At 35.4% G+C, this 15,553-nt stretch overlaps 1 protein-coding gene across 6 annotated transcripts in view; it reads right to left on the bottom strand.

The window, feature by feature from the left end:
* The window catches only part of LOC138140273 (furin-like protease 1), a 69,023-nt gene extending 54,354 nt beyond the window's left edge, over positions 1–14,669 (bottom strand). The window contains exons 1-2 of one of the 6 annotated variants that reach the window (XM_069061174.1): positions 14,456–14,669; positions 11,107–11,386 (exon numbers count right to left, since the gene is read on the bottom strand). In XM_069061174.1, coding sequence (XP_068917275.1) covers positions 11,107–11,259 — 153 coding nt within the window. In that variant the 5' untranslated portion in view covers positions 11,260–11,386; positions 14,456–14,669. Of the gene's footprint in view, positions 1–11,106; positions 11,387–12,175; positions 12,730–14,455 lie in introns of those variants that run through there. The other 5 variants (XM_069061173.1, XM_069061172.1, XM_069061177.1 and 2 more) reach the window with 5 other exon arrangements.
* Between the last annotated feature and the right edge of the window lie 884 nt (positions 14,670–15,553).

The following is a 15,553-nucleotide window of genomic DNA, read 5'->3' as shown; positions in this document are numbered from 1 at the left end:
CTTTCATCTTTGACATATTAATAATACACAAACGAGAAAGCTACAGTTGATGGAAAACGCGTGTAACAACTACAACGTAACTTCTAGCTGTTCGAGAGATAATCGCCAACCACTAAACTAATGATCATCAATTGCTGTTGTCATTAATCAGTTATCTAGAGTCGATACCTATGTTTGAGATTTGATTGGGTTATTTGAAAATGAATGCACGAGAGAGAAATATTCCACCTGTGCGGTCACCGGTTGGAGAGCACTCACTCCTAAGGATATGCATGTAGATGTTTTGGGTAAGAAAGCACTTAAGCTGTTGCAAAGTTAAAGATAGGATGACGGTCCTTTTGTTGCATTGAGTAAAGCCATAAAAGCCAATCTAAGTTTAGACGACTAGTAACTACACTAAATTTGGGAGCTTGACGTCGAGAGTCGTGAAGTAACCGAAAAAGAGTCGTCCCATCGAAAATGTGTCAAGTTTAAAGGTTTCACCGGATATAATCCATGTAATTAGAGTAACCATTTGAACTTTAATGAGCGCGCGTTGCCAGTCCAGTTACATACAAGTTATTAATTTCGATCACGTGTCAATGTCATGTGTCACGAATTAGCAAATGGAATTAAAGTGATAATATAATTAGTACATTTGTACCGCGTCACGAAGGAATTGTTCGTAAAAGTGTTTGTGATAAACAGGCTAATAAGTACAGCAGACACGTGGGTAATATAAGGAAAGTCCCCAGAAAACCGATTGAAGAGTTAAAACGTGCGGAAATCTTAAAAGTCCTACCGAGAGGCTAGGGGTTTTGTTCACGTGACATTTCCCATTACGTTCTTGTCGGTCCGATGACAGCGCTGGAACCGAAGAAAATTAATAAATAAACAAACGATTGAATTGGAAGGATATTGATGTTGATATTGCAGAAGTCAAACGGTGAAACGGTCAACATTTATTGACACTTTGTAAAGTCCGTTGAAATTGGAAATACAATAAATTTGCAGTAGAACATTTTCAGCGAGATTCTTTACAACATTTGTTAAATCTACCATGAAACATCGATAACCACCATTTGACTTGAAAGGCCACAGACACTGTCACCCTTCACACGTAAATTGTCAACTGGCGTGTTCATATTGACATGTCAACGTGTCATCCCTACCTCGATATGCCTCCAGGCCTGTTAACATTCCGCATATTTAGACTTACTGTACCCTTCCAAGTTAAAAACGGAAATACCCTCATAAACGAGCTGCTTAAATATATATATTGGCTTTCACAATTTATCTACAAAAATGAATTTCTACGAGATATTTCTCTCCTTTGGCAAAATCAAGTTTCTGAGGCGACCCCTGTTGGCGTCGTTGTCAACCCTCGACACACGCCCGCACACGTCCACAATTAATTACACAATCACATCAGTAAATACTAATTTGAATTTGTGCAACTCTGTTTAAAAATGTAACGTCGATGCGTGCATATCCAATATTGTAGTTGATACTTGACGGCAGAGTAAATGGGGGTACTCTACGAGGTCTACGACCCCCATGAATCGAATACAGGTGTGCAGGTAAAAATAAAAAATGTGAGAAAGAAAAGATTACTTCGAGTGAAATTTGGTTTATAAACCCTGACTTCGTAACAAGGAAATATGTTTCATTAAAAGATAACAATTTTGCAATGTGGAATTATGAAATCGGGATCGTTCGACATGTCTGCATTACTGGAAATACTATCAACAATTACTAAAATGCCTCGTATCTGAAATTAAACATCTGACTAATTAAACAATGAGTGGCATTACTAGAGCAAATGTAAAAACCTTTTACTACTATTTGCTTGGTTGTGTCACACAAATATTCTTTGTTTAGTTTGTCTGTTTCGCATTTTTTCATCAATTTGCTCAACACTTGATCCTCGACCCGTTGCATCTTAATCCCGCTGTTCCCTTCAGCCTCAGGCTGACAAATTTTAGGGACATCAAATTTGAAAAGGGCGAGCTCTTATTGTAGGGAACTCGCATCGATCAAATATAAACAGACCAAAATTAACGTTTCTGTTACTTTATTACCGTCAAGTAAATACATTTTTACGTCTAAAATATGAATTTCCTCGTTTTCGTAAAGACAATCCCGCAACGAAAATAATTACTAATGATCTCCAACTAAAGGAAGGAAATGGCCAGGAAATTCTGGACTACTTCGCTAATTTAAGCAACTTCGTGCGCCTTATAATAACGAATAATGCTGCTAACTTCGTTATTGTAGTAGCAACAGTGTGTCAATTAAATGTGGCATCCTGCATAGCGCGAGCTTATAATAATTATTGTTTGTACAGAACCTGCAAGCTGGAAAAATAAAGCTGGTCAGTGTATCTCAAAAGTATTTGTACAACAAGAAAACAAAAGAAAAAATAGTATGTATAGAATTCATCGATCCAGTGAGAAAGAGAGAAAGAGATAATAAACTAGAATAATAAAATCATAATTATAGGATTAATGATAATATTACATGTTTTATTTAACTCTGAATTTGTTTATTTAAACATAATGTTGCAGCCTATTTTTATCAAGGAGATAAGTAAATTTATTGTGCAAAACCCTTGATATAGAAAAATGTATGAAATGGATTATTTTATTATTAAATCAAATATCAAACGAAACATGTTTATTTCTATTTGTATCTTAATTTCAAAATAATTGTTATCATCATAAATAATTACCTGTTACTAATATGAGTGTTATTATATTGAAAGTGTATAATTTGTTTGTCGAAATAGAACAGATAACTTTGGTAAAATTGACAAACCAATTGCGTTCTGAACTCGTTTGGAAAAAATAATATGTGGCGATAACATTGTAAAGGCTAATGGCGCATATTTTCAAAGGTAATTACCGTTTCTGTAGAACAGAACCCATTTCGAAACACAAGTAAAATAGGTAATGGCCTAGAGCAGTAAAATTTTTAATATAAATCGATTGCGACAGCAATTAGCGAAAAAAGCGACAAAGTGGCGAAAACGATTTGTTACGTTCAATTACAAGACCGTCATCCTTTATTTCGTCGAAGAATAAATCCGTAGTGAACCATACGATTTTATTGGAAATTTAATTTAGCACTTATTGTATTTCCAGATGGTTACGATAAGTCTGAGGTGTTGAGAGTGGTCGAGTTCCGATAAACCAATAAAAGTGATTTTGTTGTAGTTTCCGTCATTTCCCGTTTCCTGTAAACGGGTTGAAATGAAATAATTAAAAACTGTCCGATATCGGGTGGTCACCGGAATGGAAAATGGCCGAGGAGTGGTGGCATTTAGCAGAAAACAAGGTTAGATCTTCAGAGGTACAATTCGAGTTGTTGCTTCGGCTGCGAACTGGAGTTTCATCCTATATAGGGGTAATGACACTGGCTGGAGGTCATTGAAACGCGTCATTCACTGACAGGTGTGACAGAACTTGCGTACGCGCTGCACGCCAATTCACAAAATTGCATTCTGCATTTCCGAAATTTTCAATTCGGGCTGTTCACGGCCTGCGAAAAATCGACAACACAACGTTACGAACTGCTTTCGAAATGTCGAGAGATTTTCTTTGGAATTGTAAATCACACCGACACACCCAAGCCTCTAAATATGAATTTTACTTACGGCCCTTTCTATTCGTCTTGATTAAAACATTTATACAAGAAAACAAACTGTATCTCTCAAGTGTGGTTTGGTGTGTGGTGGTGTCCTTGTTGGGTCAGTTTATAACTTCAGTCAACCTTTCTCAGAATTTCACCATCTTCAACTGTAGATCACACCTATCTAATACCACGAAGTGAACACGTAACGTGCGTTAATCACACAGGATGCAAACTGAAAAACCATCAAGACTGCTCGAACGCAGTAAGAATTTAATTACTTTCGCAACGTTCAAATGTGGCGAGATTGAGGCTGGTAATTTTCGAGATCACCATAAATGTAAAAGCACCCACGACATTCTTTCGGAAGCTTTTGACGACAGACGCGAACGAGTGTGGATTTAACGGAAATAGCTGAAGATATCGGTCCCGACAAATTTACAGCAAAGTAAACGAACGTTTAATCCATACGCAATCAAGGAATTTTAATCTAGAGGGTGTGAAAACCACGAATGCTCCGATGGCAAGAGTTCCTCTTTCGTTCAAATGTATTTGGACAAATTAAAATATCTTGTGCAAGTCCTTTTAATTTAAGAGGGTTGGTATATATATAGTAAAACAATCACAAAATTTGATCCTCAACAAACAAACCTCCGACAAACTCATTAATTTACGTGAAAACAAAAACCACATTAAAAAAAAAAATCCGTCTCGCAATCAATACGACGTTCCGATCCCTTCATTATCACCTTCAGAAAGATTAAAACCCCAATTTGCGCAGAAAAGGGAAAAAGTTCTCGCGCAAAATCAAGGACACATTACATTTTTCCTAAATTTGCTAATGGCGTTGTAAATTGATGTTTGCTTTGTGGAGCTTTACGGGTAAATGAAAGATAATCTACAGATTTAGATGCACTATCATTACCATTTCGCCAATAGCACGAGCATGAAACGTTTCAATCTTGCCTTTAGAATGTTTACTGAATTAAGATGCACGATGGCATTAAACAGGATCAGTTTTCTCGATTCTAAAGACGCAACAGAGAAAAGACACAACTCCACTTAGCGTCACGAGGAAATTGCCACAAAAAATGGCGTAGGTTTTGATCGTAAAGAATATCCCAACACATGCTTAATTTTGATAAGCAACAACGTCATCCTGATAAGAGCACGTGAGTAAGAAATGCGGCAAGTTTCATCAAAACAGTTGTCGCAAGATTATCATGTGTATCGACTTTCTGGTGTCATTTTTACTTTCAAGTTGAATTTTTATTATAGAACCATTTGTCTCTGCCAAGAACAATTTGTTAGGTTTTTCCTTTAATTTTGTTAGTTTTTAAAATATTAAAGAAAATAAATCAAAGTGATGCTTCATAGCGGCGACAAAACTGATGATGACAGAGTTGTGTACTCTTAGTCACAATTTGTATAACGTTTCTTTAACTTTTATTCGAATTTATCGTCGTGATGATTGGAACGGTTTGCGGTAAAAATGCATTAATAAAACTTGAGAGTCATTGTAGTCATTTTCGGTGTGACCGGAAACGGTACTCATTTTCACGGATATTTATATTTTTTCCTACTTTAAAACGGTATCCGCGTCTATCGAAAGTGGTAATAAGAAACGTCTTGCTGTTGAATTCTGATCAAAATCGGTGTATTTCATACAGATAATTTGAGTTAATTTGATTTTGAGGATAAGCATTTAATAGACTTCTCCATTTTGGAACTGCCATAAGATCACGAGATGTGATAAGCGTAAGGGTTTCCCTTTTATATTTGTGGAGTCATTATTGATAGCGCCATTAACTAATAGAGCAAGTGTAGACAAAGGAACAGTTCCAGTCCAAATCATCTTGATCGTGTAATCGCAACGCCAATATCCACCTCCATTTGATTTCCCTTCGGTTACATCAAAGAGCATCTATAATTAAATGGTTGTTTGTTTTTTCGTGATTTTTAAAATACTGCGAATTGGTCGGGAGAAAGATGGAAGATTTCCCCTGACGAAAATGATGAGCGATGGAACAACGTTGGGTCTTCGCTTATTGAAACCGGGAGTTGATAAAATTTGTTAATGAATAAGATCCTGCAAGCGAATCAATTAGAATGGTTGAAGACCGAGGTGCGAATCGGTGAGTAGGGTAGTTCCCCCTCGAGTTAGGTTGGTTAATCAAACAGGTGAAGTGGTGGTAGACAACTTGTTCAATTTCCCTGTTTGTATTCGGTAATTTAACGTTGGGGCAAAACGTTGGACTGTTAGAAAGAAAGAGCCAGTGATGTTATTTCCGGCTTTTGCATGTCATGCTAGTGCAGGTAAACACGCAAGCAATGTACATAACGTGGAATTTTAAATCTGGCATATATAGATCGACGGTCATTAGGTGAAATATATGTCGACTGAAATGCATGACCGGTCGACCTTCATCTATGGAATTCCATCCAATACGCGCTCTAATAAAAATGCGCTTCCCATGTTGTAAAAGTAAATAATAACTTGAACTTGACTCTCCTCCATGTTGGCGAGCGAAAGGAAGGTGCATCGGCTTCGGCTTCTTCGTCTTGGTAGCTTTCGCTTTTCCTGGCAATTGCAAAATCACTTCACATGCAGACGGTTCGCTCATTCGCCAGACAAAACAAGAGACGTGCTGAATCTCAAATGTATTAATTTATGAAGATTCTTTCGAAGATGGTCGACGTGCCAGGCACAAACATTTCTTATCGTCTTCCACAATTATTATTATTTCACCGCGATGAGACACTTCCATAACTCATAAGACATGTTATGACATAAAATGAGCTTTTATGACTTGAGGGTCGTTTACACGCACAGATGTACCACGGAGATAGCTCTGATGGACGAAGCGTCCACCATTCCCACAGACATTTTGCATGCTGCATCTACGACCGAATCGTTCATTTCGGATCGACAATATGGCGACTCTCGATCACTTCGCGACTCCATCTTGCTGTCAGACCAGATTACAATGGTAATTAGTAAAAATTCTGGTGGATCAGACGGGTGGCCTTGCCATTTTTAAAACCGCGAATTCAACTTTACTGACAAAGCACGCGTGAAACTAGATGTCCCTGTAATTAAATACCTCGGCTTTAAATCGTACAGTGAACGTCTAAACTTATTTTAGTGGTTAATCTAAAGTTTCCACTTCTATATGATTCGCAGTATTCCCTTTATACATTTTCGGGGTGAGTTATAAAATAAAGGGAGATTAAATTACAAAACTGTTCGTACCGCGGTTTTAAAATCTCACCAAACGTATTGAATTTCCACCGATAACACCGTCGTTTGGAAATTTAGGTAGACATGATAGTAATTATCAATGCAAACGGGAAATGTGGAGCTACTTTATTCCCTAACTTGAACTTACCAACCCATCCGTAAGTACAATAAACAAAACTGCAGCCAAAGTAAACTGTTACAAAGTCCCACCAACAATCTATTTGCGCCAATACTCCGTGTTTAACGCAAACATACGGTAATGTTGTTTGTGATTTTTATTCGTCAATACCAAACGCGCAAGTATTTGAAACCTCTGCAAAATTTTCATATCGTAATTATGCAACGATTTCCGAACACTATTATTCATTTTTAATTTTATTACGAATATGCGACCTTGCAAAATCTTACTTTCAAAAGTTTTTTAACAGATTCTTGCCACAAAACAGATTCTGCAACACTAATAAATTGAAATGCATTTATGGTCAGCAGGATAATTGACTCTAGATATATTTTTAATTACATACGTATAAATGCACATTATGGACAGGAGTACAATAATATGTGCTCTAATTTTTATTGATAATTTAATTTACACATGGTACCCAGGTTTTTCAATTTGTATTTTTCATTTTTAATTGGAATAATTTTATGTCAGCGTGGTACATTTGATTAAAAAAATGTTTCGCTATTAGAAACTCATTAGAGACACTGATTACAAAGGAAATTAATAAAAATTAAATTTAATGCAATTTTATTATTAAATACATACATCATATCTGTCATATATGTACATATTGAAAAAAATATTTTTTTCATTTTTATTAGAAATTAGAGTAGCTCCGATGATACCGCTACACATAATGTAATTAAAAAAATATATCTTTATTGTTTATTAACCAGCGATTCTGCTGGCCACAAGTGTAATTTAGCAACCACAGGAAAACATAATTTTCAATCGACATATTTTTCGCTGGTATTTGTGATTTTGTGATGGTCGAGTAAACATTTGCCTCTGAAATAAAACAATTTAAAAATTAATACTGATTTTAATTTCACATAATATGAGCGTTTAGTTGTTTAAACACGCCCATAAATTGTTGGCTGACATTTTGAACAAGCGTATTCAAAATATCGTTAAAATTTGATCGGATTTTAGAACTGTTATAAACAAGAAGATTAGCAGAAAAATGTGAAACAAAAACATGAACAAAATTGTATTGGTGTATTTAGAAATTTATAAATTGTGCCAGTTCGAGTTTTATGAGTCAAGGTCTGGGATAAAATAATTCTAGTTGACAAATTCCCTCATGTTATGGAAACAGTTGATATTGACCAATAGTGTGCCGAATATCGCGAAAAAATCTAGTTATGGTCAGAAAATGCGTGTTCCGCCGACAAAAATTTCCCTTCCGGTGAAAAACCACGTTGACAAGGCTTTTGTTTTTGTTGGTAACACAAATTAATGAACAAAATGTCAGAAAATTATTTTTACGTTTTCCGAAATGGATTTAAAAAATCGTTTTAGAAATGACTCCAGCAGTGATATTGACTACAGTGTCAAAACAATTTGGAATACAACAGGTAAATTATTGCAGGAAAAATGCCACGATGAATATAAACTAACCTTTAATCCGTTTTGTGATGTTGTTCCGAATGTTTGTTTGAATTGTTCATTCGGGAATTTGTCTAGAAAAATATAACTCGACTTCCCATTTTTTTCGGAAAATTTTGATTTTATTAGACCTTTATTAAACCTGGTGGTGGTTATTGCCAAGCAACAAACTTTTCGTCATAAAATCAAAATTTTCCGAAAAAATGGGAAGTCTTGTGATATTGTTTCTGAAAAAAAATTCACTCTGTACTAATGACTCTCGTAATAATTTAACACTTTACCGAGAAAATTCCTGATCATTATTACACCGTCATCTACATTAATAAAAAATTCTGTAGTTTGTGCTTCGGTACTAGTTGAAAATCGTAATTACGTCGGCATTATTTCCCTATTTCATTTTTTGGTTCGGTCGAAATAGTGGAGTGTATAATGGTGATAACGATAAATCTTTGTGGTTTGAGAGTCGTTAAAATTTCTTACTCATCGAATTTAGTGGAGACCTTGTTAAAAATTCTTTCGAATGTGCCTCATTATGACCATCACAATAAATAAAATTCAATTGTCATCACTCCGAGAAACTGTAATGAGTTAGACTTTTGTAGGGAAAGTTTGATGGCCCCATCGAACGTGGATATCAAATTTTTAAGGGACGTTAATTGATTCGTCGAGTAAGTATGAATTGTGGAAGGCTTCATTTTAAATTAAAAATTTAACTCTGTGCGAGTTCATTATAAAATCGAATCGTTATAATCCCATCCGACAAAAGCACAATTTTCATATTAAATTTGCAGGAAATTTTAATTCAAATTACCACATAAAACTATTAGCTTGTATTACATAAATTCTGATTAGATGATAACAATTCTAATAGAAAGACCGGGGTAATGTGGTGATACGGTAATACCCTTTATAATTAGGTTGCGGGAAGGGTGCGGATGATGCTTTTCATGATCGTTGAAAATTTAAATGAAAATTATGCAAAAGTTCTGACTGAGAACCGCAATTTTAAATCGTATTAGCCAATTAAAATGGAATTGTATCTTTCTTTTTTCAAAAATAAAATGCTGACGAGTTGGCAGACAGAGAAATTTCCGTTTAAACCTGCATCACAGGTAAATCTTTGACATTATTTTTGACTTAACTACTAACTACCTATAATGTGAACGCTAAATCTATCTGTGCCAGATAGGTATGTTTCTAGTTCCCGAAGTGACGCCGAAAAATTCTACACCAGCCGTTTTAACGGTAAAAATAGTCTATTTTAAGTTATTATTACTAACTTTTACGACTCCCTAAAGGAAAAATTATCTTTAAACACTGGATCTAGACTGGATTTCCAACACCTATTTTTGTCATTTCGAGTTTTATTTATAATTTAATGCTCCCTCACCGTTTCAAATTAAAAATAAACAGACACACTAAACCTAAATGCATTAAACCGAATTGGAAATAGGAAGTTTTGCCCTCGTGGTCACATCACGTCGAGTAAAAGACGAAACACAACATTGCAATATTTTCTTCTTCACCAGACGCAACACAAAACGTAATTGATTACATTTAACAAGACTACTTAAAGTTGTAGTCTGTTTTTATGGTGAGGATCCACGTGTGAACGACAGCCACCAGGAACTGATGCAAATTATATTACTAAGGGGAGCTTTTTGTTTCATCCATCATTATACTAACGGACGTGGTGCTGGATACAGAAAATTTTTATCACCCGATCGTGATTTATTGAATAAAAATAACTCGACCTATCGACAGGACACTGTTCCTTTCAATAGAAATAACCCGGTGTTTACAAATAGACAGGTACGGCGAACTTGGAGATAAATAGAGCAGAAAATTATTGTATAAAATTTAAAGAAGTATGAGTACAATTTCTGCTCGAGGAAATACGTTGCCGGAGGGAAACATTCGGTTTCGTTTACAAACAGTTGCTACAACTCAGCATTGCTCTTTATCGTCATGGACTTTATGGACGCTTAATAAATTATCGTAGGGCTAAACAGACTGTCGTGTCTATTTATGCTAAACATGATGATCGACAACTGATCAAAATAAAGAAACTAAAAATTTAATGTTCATCGAAATTTAATAAAGTAATATTTCCGCTGGCATAAAATAAAACGTAACGCTTAAACACCGACAATGTGGAACAGAACGTTTTATTTACTTCGCGGCACATCTTATCATTTCTGTCAAATAATACTGGGTGCGTTAGTAAAAAGCAAAGTATGTACTAAATACCGACAGTTACTCATCCATGACTGCGCGTGAGAAATGGCAAAAAGACGAGTTAAAAATATGTCGGGAGATAATAGAGGAATGGAGGATGCAATTTTGAGTGATAATCTCGTCATGAATGTGACTTAAGTCACGTGCGCTTGCGTTGTAGGTGCAGATCAAAGTAGACTTGAAAGGTTGCCAGTTGATGTGTTAAGAGTGTAATCACAATCTGCCGTAAAAATTGTCAATTGGGGCACAAGAGTCGGGTACGTGATCGAGCGCTGATCGTGTGCCCCAAAGGAAGTAAAATAATTCGAGACAGGATGAGCATTGGTCATTCGGCTTCGGCAAGGCTAGTGTTATCGAACCGAAATGCCGCAAAATTTCGTCGGAAATTAGAAACTTTCTGTCTTACCTGGCCTTGGTTGGCGAAGCCATGATCTCGAGCGACCTCGTCAGCTACCTGGGGCCCACCTTCGATGTGTACGGCCCATTGTTGGGTGTAATGTGCTTCAGATAAATTCACAACAATGACACAAACATATATACAGCACACAAATAAATACATTATCCGTCGGACACTTTTAAAACTTTATCGGCGTACTTAATGTCTCGTCGTCGTTTTGCCACAACCACTCCTGTATGACTACCTTAAAAGTTTCTGTAAAATTGAAAGTAAGAAAATTCGTTGAAATCTGAAACAAAAAGAAAGAAAAAATTATGCAATCGAGTTCTTAGACAGTGACACAAGTAATTCACTCCAACAACTTTGTTGCAAGATTAATTTTACGGTAAACGTGGATTTACAAAATGCGCTTTCTACTAATTACAAAATATCAAAACAAAAACGCTGCACATTACCATCTTAAGTGCAATTCACAAATCAGAACAGCTGTATCTGACATGAGTTTAGTAAACTTGGGGCATCCACCTCCGAACTGGCATTTTATTGAAAATTATTTTCACGAACGAACACGCACTCGATGCATTTTTTCGAAGCAATTGATGAATAAAGAATGGCACCGGCCGCAACACTGGAACCAATACAAATACCCAAAGTGAAGTGTTTACCTGGAAACTGTTTCGCTTTCAGGACAGGTAGAAAACAATTACTACAAATTTCAGGCCTGACGTTTATTCAAAATCGAATGAAACATGACACACAAAATTCATTTTCTTACATTGTATCGGGCAGCGTAATTCATCGCGAACACTGATTCGTTCGGATTTAACAGATTGCAGAAGTCTATTTCCTGTTTGTCACAACGAGATAACCAACAAATTCAACAATAATCCCACACGCATTTTCAACAAATTATGACAGCAACGTTCGTCCCAACGGATCAAATTGACGCTCAAGTCGAAATGACTTAAGTCAGAGCTGCTCGGATTTGTGAGACTTATTAATTCTCGACAAGTGTTGAAGCAAGAACAACGTGTTACGTTTCAAATATATTTATATATTTCTAGAAAATGACAATTACATACTGGTTGATTATCACATAAGTCATGTTAAAATGTTCTGTTAAATCAGGAGCACTAACTTAATCACATGTGCGATCCCATATCACTACAACGCGGCCACAAACTACCGCACCTCTAAACACACTGAACGAGCTAAGAGTTACTGGCCCCACTGACTGGTTGTTTGCTGAACGAGAACGACTAGCGCCAGCGCACCAAGAACCCACGAAAATAAGCTTTTATATGTTGATGATCGCAGTATCGGAATTCAGCGATGAACTTTCTTCTTCTTGAGAATATCACCACCGTCAATAATTTTTACCCGAGCCCCAGGGCATTAACGATATTTGCAATTAAACTTAAATAAGTAATCACCGCCACAGACAACTTCCCAAGATAAACACTGACATCAACTTTATCAAGAACCGAATTGTTACTCATCGAGTAAATCCCACAAACCCCAACTGTGTGAATTACAATAACGGACAAATCTCTTGCATCTCAAAAAAAAACACATTTTACGCACACTTTGTTGGTATCTTAATGGCTCAAAACAATCGGACTTGGGTAACAACGCTATCACATTTCAAAACCATCGTAATCAGAGTCGACATAAGTTGAACAATTAATTTTCACCGTCGATAAACCTCTTCAAACTTGCAAACAAAATAGAGCGATAAAGAGTTGACAAAAATTTGTGATAACTCCAGGTGAGTCACGTTACTCCTTTTCCTTTGGAAACCACTATTTCCCAGCCATTTTAGCAGGTACTGTCGTAAGAATCCCGAAATATTTGTAAAGTTGGGGATACATATGTCGAGCGCTGACAAAGAAAATTTCGAATCTCAGTTGGCCACACTTCCGTCTTCATATTGTGTCTAAAATGACATCTGTCATTTCAGACGTGGCTTTTTTTAGTTGTCGGTGGCCTTGAATAAATCACGAAGATGATTTATGACGGAGCCGCGAAGTCTTCAATTGTTTTGATCGTGTGACAAAAAGGCGAATCAATCGATCAAATGCACGGGATTGCATCGAGAAAAGTCGGCGTAATTTTTATTTATGTGATTGTCTCTGTGGCTGTGATAACAAAGCGGTGGCAGCACAATTGAAAGTGCCGTCTTGGAATACCAACCCTTAACCGGGGTACAAGGTTGGCACTAGATCAACAATTTACAGGAAAGCGGCACACAGCATCACGTCCAGGAACATGCTCTTTCCTGTTTGGTTTAATTAGTCCCGACTAACTTTAAAAGAAAAGGAAACAAATAACTCATTTAATTAATTTTGCTTTCAAATTTGATAACCTTGGAGTTTGCACATAAACATAACTTATAATGCGGTACAATCAAATGAAATGAACTCGACAATTGGTTTTGATAGCACACTTTTAGAAACATTCTTTGTGCGGAGTTGTCCCTTTCACTGATGAATATTATATGACAGCTTTTGTGTTTTTGATCATACAAAGGTCTTTGGTTCGGTCTTGTAAAAACAGCATTTGTTTATGACAATTTGCGCACCAAGCAAACCGTTTCATTCTGTAAAATGACGTTTATTAAAATATTTTTTTTAAGAATTAAAGAATTTTTAAATCATCAAAACTGTATAGGTATAACATGATTTTGTTTTTAGTCGTTTTATTATCCATTTCCCTATTTATCCAAAAAATACATGAAAGTCATTTTAACTACCTACATTTCTAAAAATTATTATTACTCATTTGCTTCAGTCAAATTGTTTTCAAGATTATTCTGATTTTTAAATTCCTTTTACCTACATGTGTAATATGAGTGTAGAAATGATATACTCACAATACACATACGAGTACATATTTACATTGTAATATATTTACGCTGAAAGATAAGAAATTATGCTTTGTTAGATATGGTCTCGTTGCAATTATCAATTTCATTTTAAAAGTATTGTTGCGACTTGTTGCGATGATTAATTCTGTGTTCTCAATATATTTCTATCGGAAAACTTTGAAATCAGAATGCGTCAACGTCAACGAGTTCTAATAAAATTGTTAAAAACAAGTACAAATAATAGAGTTAGTCACATCATTTTAATGATATCATCATGATATTTGTTTATATTATTATTCTGCGCCTATAAACAGTAAGCGCCCAATAAAAAGCGTGGATAATTTGCATTCGGCTGTTTCAGTTATTAGTGTACATTGGTTAACTTTCCTACATTGCTGGAAGTTATTAATGTGAACTGCACACTATACAAAAGTAACTCCATTCAATACAGAGCTATTACCATATAAATCAATAAAGTTAAAAGATACTTACAGTGTGCGAGGAAAAATTTGGCGCATTTATTCCGGAAATTTGTTTTCTTTGGAACTTTAATATGTACGAGTATATCTTAATTCTTAAATCCCTTTTAAATATTAAATACCAAAATTATCTTCTAATTAACTCGTTACTTTGAGATTTGCTTTTCAATAATCACGGCAAAGCAGAATAAGCACTTAAGAAGCAAACACAATGAAACATTCATACCCTCAAATCTTATTCATTTGAGATTATCAATCATTATTTTACTTATATAGTAGTTATTGTTATCAATAGATTTATTGATATACAGAATGTCTCAGCTAAGACTTCCGAGCCTAATATCTGGGTTAGTTACCAATGGATTTTTATGAAATTTAAAATACAGATATTTTAGACGGTGAAGGTTCATCAATAATGAAATTATCTCAAGTTAAAAAATGTAATTTTAACACATGTTTCCTTTATTGAAAATTAAGCGCAATTATTATTAGATTGTTAAACATTAAAAAATAGGTGTTTACACAAACAATTAACTAAATCACTCGTCTGATTCAACGAAAAGATTAGATTTTGTTGTTAAAAATGTAATCTAAATTTTGAAGGTATTTGAGTAGTTACCTTTTGAAACAATTGATGAACAGTTGCCAGGCAACATATTGTACACCTTTTAAAATCTGTCAAAAGTGGGCGCGCTTTATTAGAAAAGACGAATTGTGTACATTTATTGAAAATACTCTAAAAATAGACTATAATGGCAGAAATTTCAATGTTGTTGAAAAAGGAAACAATTTTTGGCTATGGAGAATGTCGTCAGAACTTCAATGACACAGTGCATTTTAAATTTAAGGTTCAGAGAGTCGTCAATTTATTTGAAGACACAGGAAGCCTACGTGAAATAAATTACCTTGCTAAAATATCCCGATCGTGTTTTAGTCCTTTCTGGAAGAATTAAAGCATCTAGTATAATAAATTACGTCCAAATGTTGTCTTTAACTTTGTAAGTGTTTGTAAGGTTAGAAAGATAAACGTCAAATATGTCACCTGCGTTTGTGCGAAGAGGGATGACCAAAATTCGCCGATAGTGTGCGTTTGTTTCATATGCGTCTATGT

The sequence above is a fragment of the Tenebrio molitor genome, chromosome X (genome assembly GCF_963966145.1).
Source record: "Tenebrio molitor chromosome X, icTenMoli1.1, whole genome shotgun sequence".
In the NCBI taxonomy this organism is placed as follows: Eukaryota; Metazoa; Arthropoda; class Insecta; order Coleoptera; family Tenebrionidae; genus Tenebrio; species Tenebrio molitor.
The sequence above is the reverse complement of the archived record's forward strand: the minus strand, read 5'-3'. Positions and strand labels throughout refer to the sequence as shown.